This window comes from Ictidomys tridecemlineatus, chromosome 13 (assembly GCF_052094955.1).
Source record: "Ictidomys tridecemlineatus isolate mIctTri1 chromosome 13, mIctTri1.hap1, whole genome shotgun sequence".
Classification (NCBI taxonomy): domain Eukaryota; kingdom Metazoa; phylum Chordata; class Mammalia; order Rodentia; family Sciuridae; genus Ictidomys; species Ictidomys tridecemlineatus.
The window spans coordinates 51,146,054-51,161,665 of record NC_135489.1 but is presented as its reverse complement, the minus strand read 5'-3'; the positions used below and the strand labels follow the sequence as shown (position 1 = coordinate 51,161,665).

General features: G+C 38.2%; 1 protein-coding gene across 1 annotated transcript in view; it reads left to right on the top strand.

The window, feature by feature from the left end:
• The window catches only part of Myom1 (myomesin 1), a 128,999-nt gene that overhangs the window by 63,766 nt on the left and 49,621 nt on the right, over window positions 1-15,612 (top strand). The window contains exons 14-18 of the mRNA XM_005337118.5: window positions 3,742-3,866; window positions 9,195-9,378; window positions 10,087-10,261; window positions 11,923-12,044; window positions 13,547-13,837. Of these exons, the coding sequence (XP_005337175.2) occupies window positions 3,742-3,866; window positions 9,195-9,378; window positions 10,087-10,261; window positions 11,923-12,044; window positions 13,547-13,837 (897 nt within the window). The remainder of the gene's footprint in view (window positions 1-3,741; window positions 3,867-9,194; window positions 9,379-10,086; window positions 10,262-11,922; window positions 12,045-13,546; window positions 13,838-15,612) is intronic.

Sequence of the window (15,612 nt, the reverse complement as noted above, 5' to 3'; positions counted from 1 at the left end):
GTATCTATTGGAAAGATTGCCCTTTACCCATTGAGTTTGCCTTGGCACCATTGTCAAAGTCAAATGACTAAATGTCTATGAATATATTTCTAGAATCTATAGAATTTTATTTTCTATATCTCAATATAATACTGTCTTGACTAATGCAGCTTTTATAAGCTTTATTTTTTTTCATATATTTGAATCAGGAAGCATAAATTATCTAATCTTAAGTTGTTGTTTTTCTCCAAAGTTGTTTGACTAGTCTGTCTTTGTATTTCTATATAAAATTAAATTATCTCATCAATTTGTGCACACACACACAAATAAAACAAAACAAAAACAAAGCCACTTGGATTTCAGTTGAGATTCTGCTGAATCTAAGTTGACATTTTAATAACATTGAATCCTCCAATTCATGAACAAAGATATATCACCATTTATTTAGATTTCTTTCATTTATCTCATCTTCATATTTTGGTATGTTTGTCTTGCACATTTTGTCAACTATTTTTTAAGTATTTCATATATCTGATGATATTGTTCAATTATATTGCTTTTTAATTTTTTAATTTTTAGTGTAAATATATTGAAGTACAATTGTCTCTTATATATTGATCTTATGTCTTCCACCCTTGAAGAACTAATTTAGCCAAACAAACATTAGGTTTCTTGGAAATTTTTTCCATAATTATTTGGGTGGAGTACCGGGGATTAAATTTAGGATCACTCAGCCACTGAGCTACATCCCCAGCCCTTTTTTGTTTAGAGGCAAACTTACTTACTTACTCACTGAGTTGCTTAGCACTTTGGTTTTGCTGGGGCTGGCTTTGAACTTGCAATCCTCCTACCTCAGCCTCCCAAGTCACTGGGATCACAGGTGTGCACCTGTATTCCTGGCTCGGAATAAGTAATAAGTATTTTCTTAGTATTCAATTTTATCTATTTATACCATTGACTATAATTCTATGTTTTGGTTTTTAGTAACTTGGATTTATAATATACATATTTTCTCAGCCTTCCTTTAATTGCCATTATATTAATTTCATTAGTAGTATAAGAATTCACAACATTATTATTTCACTCTCCCCTCCTAGCCGTGGTGCTATTACTGTTATACATTTTATTTGCTTATATTCCATATTATCAACCACACAATATAATGTTATGTTGACTTTAAACAGTCAATTATTTTCAAAGAGATTAAAAAGTTAAAAAAAAAAAATTCTCTCCAGCCTAGTGGCACACACCTGTATTCCCAGCAACTTGGGAATTTGAGGCACAGGGATTGCAAATCTGAGGTCAGCCTTAGCAATTTAATGACCTTGTCTCAAAATTTAACAAACTTAAAAGATCCAGTTATGTAGCTTAGTGGTGGAATGCCCACTATGTTCAATCTTAAGTACAAAAAAAAAAGGAAGAAAAGAATTCTCAATATTTATTCACATTTTTACTGTTTTCTTTGCTTTTCACATGCTATTAAGACTTTCTTTCTACCTGAGCCCACTTCCTTTAACTTTCTTATATTGCAGGTCTATAGTTATAAATTATTTTATCTATTGTATATTTTTTTAGAGTCTCTGTTTTACCTTTTTTGAAATACATCTTCACTGAATATAGAGTTTTAAACTGACAATTTTCTTTCAGTATTTAAGAGCTTGGTCCATTGTCATGCAGATCTGCTCTGTAAGAATGACTGCTGTTATTATTTCTGTTTCTGGATAGGTGTTATGTTTCTCTATCTGCTACCAAAATTCTCTTTAGCAGATATTACTGGTTTTAGAAATTTGATTATGACTTGCATTTGGGTAGTTTTCTTCATATATGAAAAGTTTCTAGGACCTGTGAGTTTGTACTTGTTATTAGCTCTGGAAGATTTTTACTTGCTCTTTCTTGTATCCCCTTCTGTCTTGTCTTCTTCAGGAACTCCGACTACATGCCACTTGAAACCACTTGAAATGGTCCCACAGCTCCCTGTTGCTGTGTTCATTCAATCCTTACTCTCTTGAGTCCTTGGAGTGTTTTTATTGCTGTTTCCGTGTCCTTGTCTACTTAATCTTGTTCAGCAATTCACAGATACTGATTCTATAATCAGCAGCTGTTTTGTTTTGTTTTGTTTCTATTGATTGATTCTTCTCCTCATTAGAGATCATGTTTTCATGTTTCTTTTCATAGTTGGTAATTGTTTATTAGGTGCCAGACATTTGTTGGGTGCTGGGTATTTTTGTATTTGTAGAAATACACTTGAGCTTTATCTGGGAAAACAATTTGATCTTTTTAAGAATTGCTTTTGTTAGGTGGCAGGGAACTCAATCAGGTTAACCAGAACAAGAGAAGGAACAAGAGCATCATGCAAGAAGAAAGAGATTTGTAGGATTATGCCCTTATTAAAGTCCATAGGCCTTCCCACAAGTGTTGTAGATTGGTGAGTTTAAAAAGAACACATAAGAAAGGGGAATTTATTTACATGACTTTGATGTTGATCATCAGATTTTATTGTGGTTAGCATCTGAAGGATATGCTGAGTTTGGGTCAGTGAGATGAGGAACAAGTAGGCTATATCACAAACAACCATACAGCAGGGCAAAGTTTCAATTAGGCTAGACAGGATTGGGTACAACCGGGTATCGAACCACTTATGTCATACCAAAAATGTCAGCAACTATATTAAATAAACAAATGTACCAATTTGGCAAACAAAATTACAAGATACCCTCTATTGTTTCTGGAAATCCTAGCTGGGGAGAAAATTAGAAGTTATGAGAGTGGGGTTGGGAGAGTCACAGAGAAGGAAAGGGCAGATTTCAGGAGTACCCAGATCCTGGCAGTCCCAGGGTATCTAGAGTTTAGACCCAAATGAACTCTCCACAGGCAGGTTTTCCCTGGCTCAGAGATTAAAACAAGGTGGAGCACAAAATCCTTTGACCAGGTAAGCAGAAGCCAAGGTCAGCAGAGTTGGGTTTATAGTTGAAGTTATGGTAAAGCTGGTCTTTCTTTCTTTTTCTTTTTCTTTTTTTTTTTTTTGGAACCAGGGGTTGAACTCAGGGACATTCAACCACTGAGCCACATCCCCAGCCCTATTTTGTATTTTATTTAGAGACAGGGTCTCACTGAGTTGCTTAGTGCCTCAACATTGCTGAGGCTGGCTTTGAACCTGCAGTCTTCTTGTCTCAGCCTCCAGAGCCACTGGGATTCTAGGCATGCGCCATCGTGCTGGCAAAACTGGCCTTTCTTATAAGCAGAGAGTGAGGGTCTGGAAATACGGAGATACCAAAGGTTAGCGTTAAGTAAGTGCCTCAAGGCTAGTGGGTGGGACAGAGATATGAACTTCACTGAAACTGAAAGGACGCACCAAAGGAATCAGCTGAGCACACTGGAGCGCCAGTACCACTAAAGGATGACAAAATCGAACCCCACCCCCTCGTGACACAGGGCAGACTTCAGCACGCACTTCTTCACCACCTTCACGACCTTCAGCACCTAAGCTCCCACTTGCTGTGCTGTTCAGTTTCTGTTTTCATCAAGTCAAGTATAAACAAAGACAAAAACCGTGTCCCCGGTTCCTCAGGTCTGTGTGCTAAATACTCCATGGCATCTAACCATTGAATGAATGATGTTTCAGGGAGATGTTAAAGACAAGGTACTTCTTTATACTGTAGAGCCATAATTAATGACTCCTCCCAGAGGACAGAAGCATCTGGAACTCTCTGAGTGTCCCGGGCCACCCAGATGGTATGCTCACTTGTCCTTGTTGTTTTTCAGAGGGTATTATTCCCGGGCCTCCCACCAACCTCGCTGTCACTGAGGCCACCAGGAGCTACGTGGTACTCAGCTGGAAGCCCCCTGGCCAGCGTGGCCATGAGGGCATCATGTACTTTGTGGAAAAGGTAAGACTCCAGAATCAAGGTGACCTTGTGCCACTTCCCAAAGACTTTTTTTTGTTTTTGTTTTTAACTAAAAGTAAAGTTGTGGGAATAGTGAACTGGGGAAGAAGAAAAGGGGGATGTCCTGAACTCTTTACGTCCTTACAACCATGAACTCTCCATAGAAAAATGTATATCTTGTGGAACTTTGCCTGAAAGTCTTCTTGTCTCAGGGGACTTATGGAACTTTAAGCCTCACCCATAAACTCTTAAGAGGACTTACAGATCCCACATCATGTCTCCTATAGGAAAAAGAAATATTCCTGAAATTGTAGATTGCCTTTATGATGGCATTTTTCTGGAGATTTTCTGTCTCCCTTTCTGTGTTAAGGGATCTTCATCCCTCTACCACTTGACCCTGTGTGGTAGGGAATGAACATCAATGGGGTAGATGGATCAGAGGAAAAGAGAAGTTGCACTACTTTCAAAAAACAGGGGGAGTTGAGCATAGCAAACCCTCACACACCACCGTGTAAGTGCAGAGAGTAAAGTGGGGTCAGGGATGACAAAACCACCGAAGATACTGGAGAGTGCTTTCTCACAAACACGCTTGTGTTGAGGATCAGAACACTGGGGAGGTCACATACAATGAAGGCCTAGAGTGAGTGAAATGGACGAGGATGAAATGTCAATCAATCATACACCCCTGTTCAAGGGGAGTTCTGATAAGCATTGATGCCCAGCAAATGAAAAAGAGTCAACCTGCAGGACAGGATTGGGAAAATGGATCCAGTTGCCAGTATGGAAACACAGGAGAGCCTGCAGGTAAGGCCCAGGTCAAAGGGATGCAAGCGATCCCTGGTTCACAGGATCATGGCTTCTTGAAAAGAATGTTTAAGGAGTTTGCTTAACACGAGGCTCAAAATCCATTTGTTAAGAAAGTTTTGATGAGGTGTGGGGATATTGCAGTGGTAGAACACTTAACCTAGCATGCATAAGGCCTTGTGTTCGATCCCTAGTACCTCAAACAAACAAACAAAAAAACCCACATATGATTAGGGTATAATTGAGAAGATAAAACAAAATACTTTTTTTTGTCTTATATATTAGAACATTTACATTTTTATTGGTAGTGATGATGCACTGTTTTGGTTGGTTGATGGTTGGTTCTTGGTTTTTTTGGATTCGTTTTTGTTTTGTACCGGGGATTAAACAAACCTGGGGGTGCTTACCCACTGAGCCACATCCCCAGCCTTTTTTTGTTTTTTATTTTGAGACAGGTTCTCGCTAAGTTGCTTAGTGCCTCACTACATTGCTGAGACTGGTTTTGAACTTGTGATCCTTCTGCCTCAGCCTCCCAAACTGCTGGGATTACAGGTGTGCATCACCATGCCTGGCCTATTTTTTTTTTAACAGTAAATGAAACCAGCCTTTGCACTTTCAAATTTTATTTTTATAAAATTGTATACTCGCATGAAAACTTATCATTTACATTTTACTTTGATAGCAAAATCATAGAAGGACTTTTTTCACATAAATACGGAGTGCAAATAATTTTCCTCTTTTATCTTGAATGCTTATTCATCATAATTGAATATCAATTCTATCAATCTATGAGGTCACCTTCCCTGACAATTATTGCAAGAAAATAAATTTCATAACCATCTGTAAATTAGGCAGCAACATAAAAACAACATAGAGATGTCTTTTGGTCTTTTATTTATTTCAAATCAATGGCCCTTGACAAAATTATAGGAGAGCTAAAAATGTGAGTGTCCAGGATTTCTATTTTTTTTTTTTTTGTACCAGGAATTGAACCCAATTCAATTAAGGGGTGCTTAACTACTGAGCCACATTCCCAGCCCTTTTTTACTATTTTATTTAGAGACAGGGTCTTGCTGAGTTTTTAAGTGTCTTGCTAAGTTGCTGAGGTTGGCTTTGAACTCTCAATCCTCCTGCCTCAGCCTTCCGAGTTGCTGGGATTACAGTATACACCACAGCGCCCAGCTCCATGATTTCCCTTTATTAATTACTTTGGATAGAAGTGGGCGTTCATGGGTACCATGTTTATCTCATGTCTTTGAGCTGCATTCCTCTCTTCCTTCTTATCCCTAGCAAACTGATAACCATAAATACATCATCTCTTCCACATGAACATGGACATTTCCCAAAAGAGTCTGGTTTTGGGGGGCTGGAGCTGGCGCTGGGGTTCAGTGGTAGCACACTTGCCTGGCATGTGTGAGGCACTGGGTTTGATTTTCAACACTGGGTATGAATAAATAAAATAAAGGTCTATCAAAACTACAAAAATATTTTTTAAACAAAGAGTCTGGTTTTACAAAAGTAATATTTAAAAATTTTATGTACATAGTTATATTTTCTAGATATTAACCTCAAATAAAATAAAACCCAAGTAGCATTCTGAGCTTTTTTTTTTGTTTGCTTGTTTGTTTAATAGAGGGCAAGAATAGAGTGGTAGATAAATGTTCATTTCCTGGGAGTGTTTAACACACACCTGCTCTTCATCTCTTTGAAATGATACACAGGGCGTTCTGAATAACCTCTGTGACAGTAATTACCATCTTTCCTGTAATAACAAAGCACAACAACCCAATTCTGAGGCATTTTCTGAGGAGTCAACACTGGCTTCTGTTGACTGTTTCCTCTGGTCACATCAACTCTAATTTCTCCATGAAAGTCTGTCATTTCCCTAGACCTAAATACCTATGAATCTGTGATTAAAGATGTTAAGTATCTTCCACCAGCCCACCCATTTGGATAGAAGTAGACGTTCATGGGTACCATGTTGATTTGAGAGGCTGCATGGGGTGCAGTCCACTCTTACAGAACACCCAGGATGCTGAGACATTGGCAATGTAGAACATGTCCAAAGACTTGGGGATGTTTACAGAATTGTCTAAATGTCAAACCATTCTGAGCTGAGTCTAAAATTATTTTTTCTGAATTACTTCTGTCCCATGGTGTATTTCCATTTCCAGAATGTTCATGCATCTGGCAGTAGTGGCTCTTGGGTTAGTCCTATACTTGCATTTTCTCATGGAACTTTTCACCTGGGATTTGCATGCACATAGAACATGAACCTGTCTATGGCAACCAACTAGTTATGCCATATCTGCGATCCCTAAAATGATTGAGATTGATTGTTTTATTAGTGAGGGAATCAGATAAATCCATTTCTGCACTCCAACCGTCCCTATCCTATATTCTTTCCAGCCCCCGACTTTTTCCTGTGTATCTTACATCTTGAGCTCTTTCCCTCATTCCCCTGTCAAAAATACAGTCCTGTCAGAGATAAGGACTATATCACTTGCCAGGCTCTGTTTCTATCCATAGGAATGAAATTAGTGTTTGCCATCGGCCTGGAACTTTTCTACATGTTAGCCCACTAAATTCTTAAAGTAACCCTTTGAAGTTCATAGTTGTATTTTCATTATAGTTATTTTGTAGATGAGAGAATTGAGATATTGATGGGATATATCATTTGTCCAAGGTCACACAGCAAGCATGAGCCTGAGCTAGGATCTGAACCTGGGCAGTCTGGCTCAGATCCACAAATCCAACCACAGGTTGAACATTCATAATCTGAAAATCCAAAATCATGAGCCAACACGATGCTCAAAATGTTTTGGATTTTAGGTTTTCAGATAGAGAATTCTTAACCAATAAAATCTATGCAAGTTTTCCAAAAATCCAAAAAATTCCAACATCTGAGGCACTTCTGGTTCCAAGCATTTCAAATAAGGAATACTGAACCTGTATTTCACAAGGCTGCCTTTCAGTCTTCCCAAATTCAATCTCTTGAGAACTTCAAAAACATCCTTGAGAGGGGCAAAGTTATAACAGCGTATAAAGTTCTTAACCTAACAAAAGACAGCTATTATTTTTTATTATGAAAGTATAAACAACCAATAACTGTTTAAGGAAATACCCGCCCTGGGGGGAGAGTCAAAACACAACTATAAACTAAAAAATTAAATCTCTGAGACAAAGTTACTTTTCAATAGGCAGTAGATCACACAGACAAATGACACATTATCCTAAAAGACTGCAAGGGACTTTAGAGGTTGCCTTACTAAGTCTGCCTATCTTACAGATGATGAAACCCAAACCAAAAGCATTCATGTGATTTTCCAAGGTCGTGTAGCTCATTATTAACACAACTAGGATCAGACCCATGTCTTTGGGTCCCTTCTATCATTCCACGCCTCCAGTCAAGACAGTGAAGATTATGCTGAATAATGATCTAGAAAACTTATATGCCCCAAATATGTCACCTTTGACAGCTGGTTAATCTGTCACAAAAACTGGATTTCTGGAAAAATCTTTTGAAACCCTTAAAAACATCTGTAGCAAAATCAGGCAAGATTTTAGAAATCTCTGCTTCTGCTGAGCTTGGGCGCAGTTAGAAGTAGTCTAGGAGAAAGGAAGGATCGCTGAGGAATTCTGACAGTTTTCTTACTATATTCTGTACCTAATCTCACCACATTCTCCATTTAAGGGTTTCCATATCACTCTACATCATTTTAATTTTTAAGAGTAAATCTCTTTAAATTAGTTTTGCCATGACTTACCCTAAAATTTGTGTGAGAATAAAAAGTGCACATTCTTGGTCTTTCACAAATTTCATTCATTCATTCAAACTAAAAAAGTTGATTACTGTGTGCCAGACACAGTTCTAGGCTCTGGGTTAGAGTAGGGAATTCAACAGCTCTCTAAATTCATGGAATATACTTTCCACTGGAGGAGACAACAAATAAGTTATTTAATTTCAAATAGGAATACATGTTTTGGAGAGAAATAAAGCAGGGCAAGGGATAGAGTGATGTTAAAAAAAAAAAAGAATTTTTTTAAAAATTGGTGATGGGATCTGGTGATTCAAACAGCCTCCCTGAGGACACGTGGATATTTGAGCACAGGACCTGAATGATGTTATGAGTCACTAAATAACACTCAATCAAAATAATATAGTTTATAACAATGTCATGAAAATTTATATGATACAGCATATTACATTTAATTATCTACCCTACGTTTTATAAAAATACTTGACTCCAAACTCTCCTTGAAATAAAAACTTCTTTAAGTAGATCGATCTGCTTAATAAAGGAAGTGAAGTCTTAAAGTCTCATATTTGTCAAAGCTCCTTTGGTATAGAGAGAGAATCCTGAAGATTCCAGGGGCCTCATCCCCCACTTTCTTCTCTTCTCCAGTCTAATTTAGGGGCAGGTGGCAGTGTGTTGGCAGGTAAATAAAACTTGGAGATGCCTGTCCTCAATGGAGCCCCCTTTGTACTCGGTGGGCTTTCAATGGGGGTCCCTGTTCTTGCTGCAGTGTGACGCGGGAACAGAAAACTGGCAGCGGGTGAACACAGAACTCCCAGTGAAGTCTCCACGCTTCGCCCTCTTCGACTTGGCCGAGGGGAAATCCTACCGCTTCAGAGTGCGCTGCTCCAACTCTGCAGGAGTTGGGGAACCCTCAGAGGCGACGGAAGTGACTGTGGTAGGGGACAAACTTGGTAAGTGTAATGTCAGATGGAGCAACTGTGAGCTTATTTACTACAAGAGAACATTCCAAGCATGAATGGAGTTAGTAGGCATACGTGCATATACCCACAGTATCTATGTGTGTGTTTATACACATAACTGAGCACTTATTTGAAATATCTAAATGAATTTAAAACTGAATACATCTAATGCAATACATTTGGGGAAAGAGATTTACTTGCAACGTTAAACACTTGGAAATACACAGAATGTCATCTATTCCGAGTTCATTTTATAGCTATTTTCTGATTCTTTTCCTTTTTTGTTATTTCTTCCTTTTTAACCCTTCCGTTTGGGTCTTATAAAACACACACACACACACACACACACACACATAGGTAAAAATGAATCATTTTCATAAATTCAGACCATTCATCTTCCCTAGTAATCATATATTTGATTGATGATTGTACTTGGCCTATCTGTTGAATAAAAATTTATTATTTTTGTTTATAAAAAGTAAAGTTCCCCAGTTTTTCTAAAGTGCATGGAAATTTAGTTGATGCTCCCAAACTAGCACTTAAAAATTTTTCTGCCTTAACAAATATATTATGAAATAAAGCAGATTATTGACACGATTATTTGTGTACAATTTCCATATGTGTGTGTTTATGCAGATGTGATGAGGTTAATTTTTCCAAACCATCCTGGGTTTTATCACCATTTTTCTCCTTACTCAGATATCCCCAAGCCCCCTGGCAAAATCATCCCAAGCAGAAACACAGACACCTCAGTGGTGGTTTCCTGGGAGGAGTCCAAAGATGCCCAAGAGCTGGTCGGATACTACATCGAGTCAAGCATCGTTGGCTCCGGCAAGTGGGAGCCCTGCAACAACAACCCTGTAAAGGGCTCACGGTAATTAAACGGGGTGTCTTAGAGCCACCGGGGGCTCAAACTGCAGCCCAAACATCTAATGGAGGGAGATTAAGAAAGAGAAAAACACCACACATCTACCTTAAATATCCAAATCCATTTAAAACGGAGCACGTCTATTGGAGTACATTTGGGATGAAAAGTTTGGCTTGAAATGTTGAACACTTACTTAGAAACCATGGCAGCTCTTCTGAGAGTTCGTATTATACCTCTTTTCTGATTCTTTTTCTTTTTATTATTTCTTTCTTTCTTCCCCCTCTGTTCAGGGCTTTAATAGGGAATGCGATACCAGATTCCAATGACCTAATAGGCTCTACCAAACACACATGAACAGAAAGCTGTCACCATTTCACCAAATTCTAAGCATCACCATGATTAAATCCTATGCTAAGCTGACATAAGAAACAGCAACACAGGGACATTCTGGATGCTTTGCCACCTCGTTGTCTCTGTTTTTAATGTGGGGAGGGTCATTTTTTATTGTTGCTGTCAACTGTATTCTCAACCAGCTTTGTAAACTGGTGGTGAATTCTGCACCCACACTCTGAGCTTCCTTTGATTTAGAGAACCAGTCTGAGAGGGGGATCAGATGGGCTTGTGGGGCAAGTTCTGGCGTGGGCCTCTTCTAAGGCCAGCCACCTCATAGGATGAATTGGTTCCTTTGTAGAAAATGAGAGAATGGGAGAAGGAAATATATTTTGTAAAATATTCATTTCTTACAACACAGTGTCTATGCTCTCCAGCATTTTCCTGGGGCTTTTCAGGAGCGTTCATGAGGGTAGCAGAGTCTGCCCTTCTACCATCAGACCAGAGCTGCTGAAGGGTCATATCCACAATATCTCAGTGCCCCTAACACTCGAGGGCTCAATAAATATTGGCAGAACCAAGCTGACCCTAAGCACTGAAAGACTGGCTGCCTTTATAAATATTTGAACAAGCTAAAAGTAATATAGTCATTAGCAGACCTGTTATTTCCTCAAGCTACAGTTCTTAGATGGATTTAAATATTACAGTGATTCATGAAACAGCTATTTATAGCCATGAGAGCAATTGGAGAGTAAGGTTGTTGTATGTGTGAAACTGCCTGTGGATTCCCATCTCATTATTGAATACTTACATCTAAATAGTAATCCTGGAAACCATTTTTCACCTTATTATCAGATTCCAGGGTAATTCTCAAGTAATTGTACCTTCTTTGGCATGTAGGGAGACAGTCTCTGTGACAAAGAGCAGCCAATACCTTATAGTCATAAGCATATGCCTGAAATAGCCATTAATAATAACATTAATGCCGCCTATTATTTATTAAAGACCTCATGTGTGCTAGACCCTGTAATGATATTTTTTTCTACTTTATGGCTAATCTTTACATGAAATTTTTATGTAGGTGTTATTATCCCCATTATACTGATGAATATTAAGGGAAAAATCAGGAGTCCTCATTTTTTGACAGTTTTAAAAATTGACTTAATTGCCTTCTTGTCTAAAGTACATATGTTACCTGAATCTCTCTAAAGATCTTTTCTTCCTTTTGAAAAAAAATGAATCATTTTCGTAAATTCAGACCACTCAACTAAACTAGTAATCATCTTCCCTAATTTTCTTCCTAGGAAAGTCTTTTTGAAACTTTCTTTCCCTTTTAGATTTACCTGTCATGGATTGGTGACTGGTCAGAGTTATATTTTCCGGGTCAGAGCAGTTAATGCAGCTGGACTTAGTGAATATTCCCAGGATTCAGAAGCTATTGAAGTCAAAGCTGCTATTGGTAAGTTCCTTATGCATAACTTGGTAGGGAAAAAAAAAGTGAATTTCTCTAAATTATAAAAGAAGATTCCGTAGCCTCCAGAAATTGTCTAAAGCTTCTCCTACTGCTCCATCTTCCATCTTTAGATGATCATTTTCTTTGGCTTTAGGTGACATCTAACCCTCCATAGCTGTCATTGACAGATCTTCATCACTTATGCAGATTCTGCACATGTGTAACCTTTTCATCTTCACAATTCCGCATTTCCTCAGATAGTTTCCATTGTGTGAAACTCCATTCTAACTTCATGTTCATCCTGGGACTGTGGAGGGCCATCCTGATTCCATGAAGTGGTATATCACCCATAACCCAGATCATCTTGTACCTAAAAGCTATTTCATCTACAACAGAGCTTGGCTTCTTTTCCCTAACAGTACACTAACATGCTTCTTACAAACCCTTCTAGAATCCATGTAAGGTGGTTGCTTAATGATATGTTTCATCTCTGCTTGCAAAATAACCAACAGAATAAAACCAGTAATAAAATAATTATATGTATGTGTGTGATGTACCTCCCAATTTTGGATTGAGTAGGAAGGGACCTGGGTAATCCAGACCAACAAAAATAAAATCTATGATATGCTAACATATTAAAAAGAGATTGAGCTGGTGGTGTCGCTCAGTGGTAGAGCACACGCTTAGCATGCTCAAGGCCCTGGATTGAATCCCCAGCACCATATATATATCTATACACACACACACACACACATACACACACACACACACATATATATATAAAGATCATTCAATGTCTGTTGTCTTCTATTATCAAATATTACTTTCTAGTATTTCCTTTTCGCTAATTTTTTTAGTTATAAATGGACACAGTACTTTTTATTTTATTTATTTATTTTTATGTGGTTCCGAGGATCAAACCCAGTGCCTCACTCATGCTAAGCAAGCATTCCACCACTGAGCCATAAGCCCAGCTCCTCTAGTATTTCTTATAATAATCTGGACAATAATAGACATGTTTCTTGAAGTTGGGAGGTACAGGTCATTCCTGTTGTAGTAATGGATGGAATTCTGTTATGAAATCAGGATCCTTCATATGATGTCTCTTGTACACTTTTTTAATATTATGTCTCTTGCCTTTTTTCCCTATTCTGTTGAATAAGAGAGCTTATCTATCTCAAGAAATGTCTAAGACTTGTTTTTCTGTATAAACTAAAAACCACGCTGGGTTCTGCAAATAGAACTGGTTTCTGTTCTATGTCTGTGGGTTTTTTTGTTCTCATTTCTTCTTTTTTTCTAGAATATGGAGAAGTTGAAATGTTTCCTGGTGTGCATTATGGGAAATGTGTGCTCTCCCTATTTCTTGTAAATCCAAGTGATTTCTGTCAGACCAAGATGGGTTTTGCTCTGCTTGCAGTCCTGATGTTATTTCTGTTTGTTCTGTTACCTAAGAGCAACGTTCGCGTCTCCAGGCTCACAGCGTTTCTGTTGTTATCTGGCGATTGTAGGGGGAGGAGTGTCTCCAGAGGTGTGGCCTGAACTGAGTGATGCACCTGATGGACTAACAGACTCCAGGGGGGGCGTGCATGGAGCCTCCCCACCAGCCTTGCAGAAAGCTGCTTTGCCCAGTAGCAAACCTAACAAACCTTCACCACCCAGTAGCCCTCCCAGCCTGGGCCAAACAGAAGTGAGTAAAGTAAGTGACACAGTTCAGGAAGAGCTGTCCCCACCACCACAGAAGGCAGCTCCCAAGGGGCAAAGTCAGTCTGACCCCCAGAAAAAGAAGAAGGACCTCGTAGGTGAGAATTGAAAAGTCAAGCCGTTCCATCTGTCTCCATCAGTGTCCTCACCTCTCATTGTCCGGGTCACATTCTTCATCATCCGTGTTCACTTCCATCAGTGTGGATTCTGCGTGTTATGTTTTCAGCTAACCATTCGAAATACTGTTGACTAATGAATTATAAAAGTAATCAGAGATGGGTTGGACATTTATGCACTATTCCTTGAGCTGAACAATGATCAAATGTTTAGAGGAATTTGGTTCCAGAGCCTATTTTTTTTTTTTTTTTTGGTTTGTCAGGCAGACATACCTGTGGCCTCATTTTGCTAAGAGACTTCGTAGAAGGTCAGGAAGAGCTTATATTAGAGCCCATGTGAGGTTCTTTGGAGTACACATGTTCAGTACATGTACAGGAAAATTATTTCATCAAGAAGTGACCGGGATCATAGTTATTAACTTCTATTGCTCATTCTTAGGTTTACAAGTGACTATTCACATTTAATTCAAATCATTATCTCTTTGAGTTGTCATGAAAAGCTTAACAGGATATTATAATCACATAAGCGCCATAGTCTATGATACACAGTCCACACTCCCAGATGTCAGTAAGCTGACAAATGACCTGGTTAGGATATCTGATACCTGTGCCTTATATATTCTTATATATTTTTCTTAATCCAAGTGAAATGCTGAGCATATGCTGATAAGTTTTTAAATGCCTCTGTCTCCTCTCTCTACCCCCATTCAGACTTATATAACTTCCTCTATTTTTTAACATTTATTTGTCCTTTTAACTCAAGAAAACGAATGGGATTTTCAGTTGAGAGTCCATATGCACAAGGGATCTGAAATAGAAAGGGAAAGAAAGCTGTTTATGAAGGCAGTTGGTGAGTGTAGGGGGGGGAGAAACAAATGTATTTTATTTTAAAAATCTTCACTTTTCTGAGGATCTTTTTGAATAAGAATGAGATTGTTTCTTCAGCTCCTATAATCCAAATAAATATTCATAGAATTATTTTTGATGCTATTGCATAGCTGGGTGGATTTCTATCACCTTACCCTCTCTTTCTTCATTGAAAACTAATAAGCTCAGTAGTGAAGTGAAAAGTTGATTAGCATAGCCAGATAAATGTAGAAGGACTTTTGAAATATCCTCCCAATATTTTTCTAGCTAGGCACTAATAAACACAGCGACAGCCATTCGGTATTTTGTGCTACATGAATGACGTTCCAGCATCAAGTTTAAGATGATGTGACAAGAGCTAGGGGTGTAGCTCAGTGGCAGAGCATTCACTCACCTAGCATGTGTGTGGCCCTGGATTGCCTCCCCAGCATAAGAAAAATTTAAAAATAATAATGTGGCAAAAAAGTACTATCTGCTAAGAGAAAGTCACATGGCAAATAGTGCCTTCTTTTTAAAAAATAGTTTTTAAAGGTGGCATCCATCTGAGCTCCAACATAAGATTTTTTTTCCTGAGTGCAGACAGAACCTACATAGTTATAAGATCTCACCAGGGTAAGTGTTCCTAAACGATGAAGTGCTAGTCATTTGGAAATATGTGGAAATTCTAAATACACAATTTGCAACAGGAAATGGTGTACACATTCCATTTTCCTCAGCGAGCAAAAAAAACAAGCCATATAAAGAAGCAACAATGTATACCTTGGAAAAATTTTCTTCTTATGGGAAAAAAATCATTTTTCAGGATATTGTACTATTTTTAAATGTTTGAAATAACAATTGCAATGAGATTATTACTGTGTGTCCATTTTCTTCTCATGCTAATACCAAGT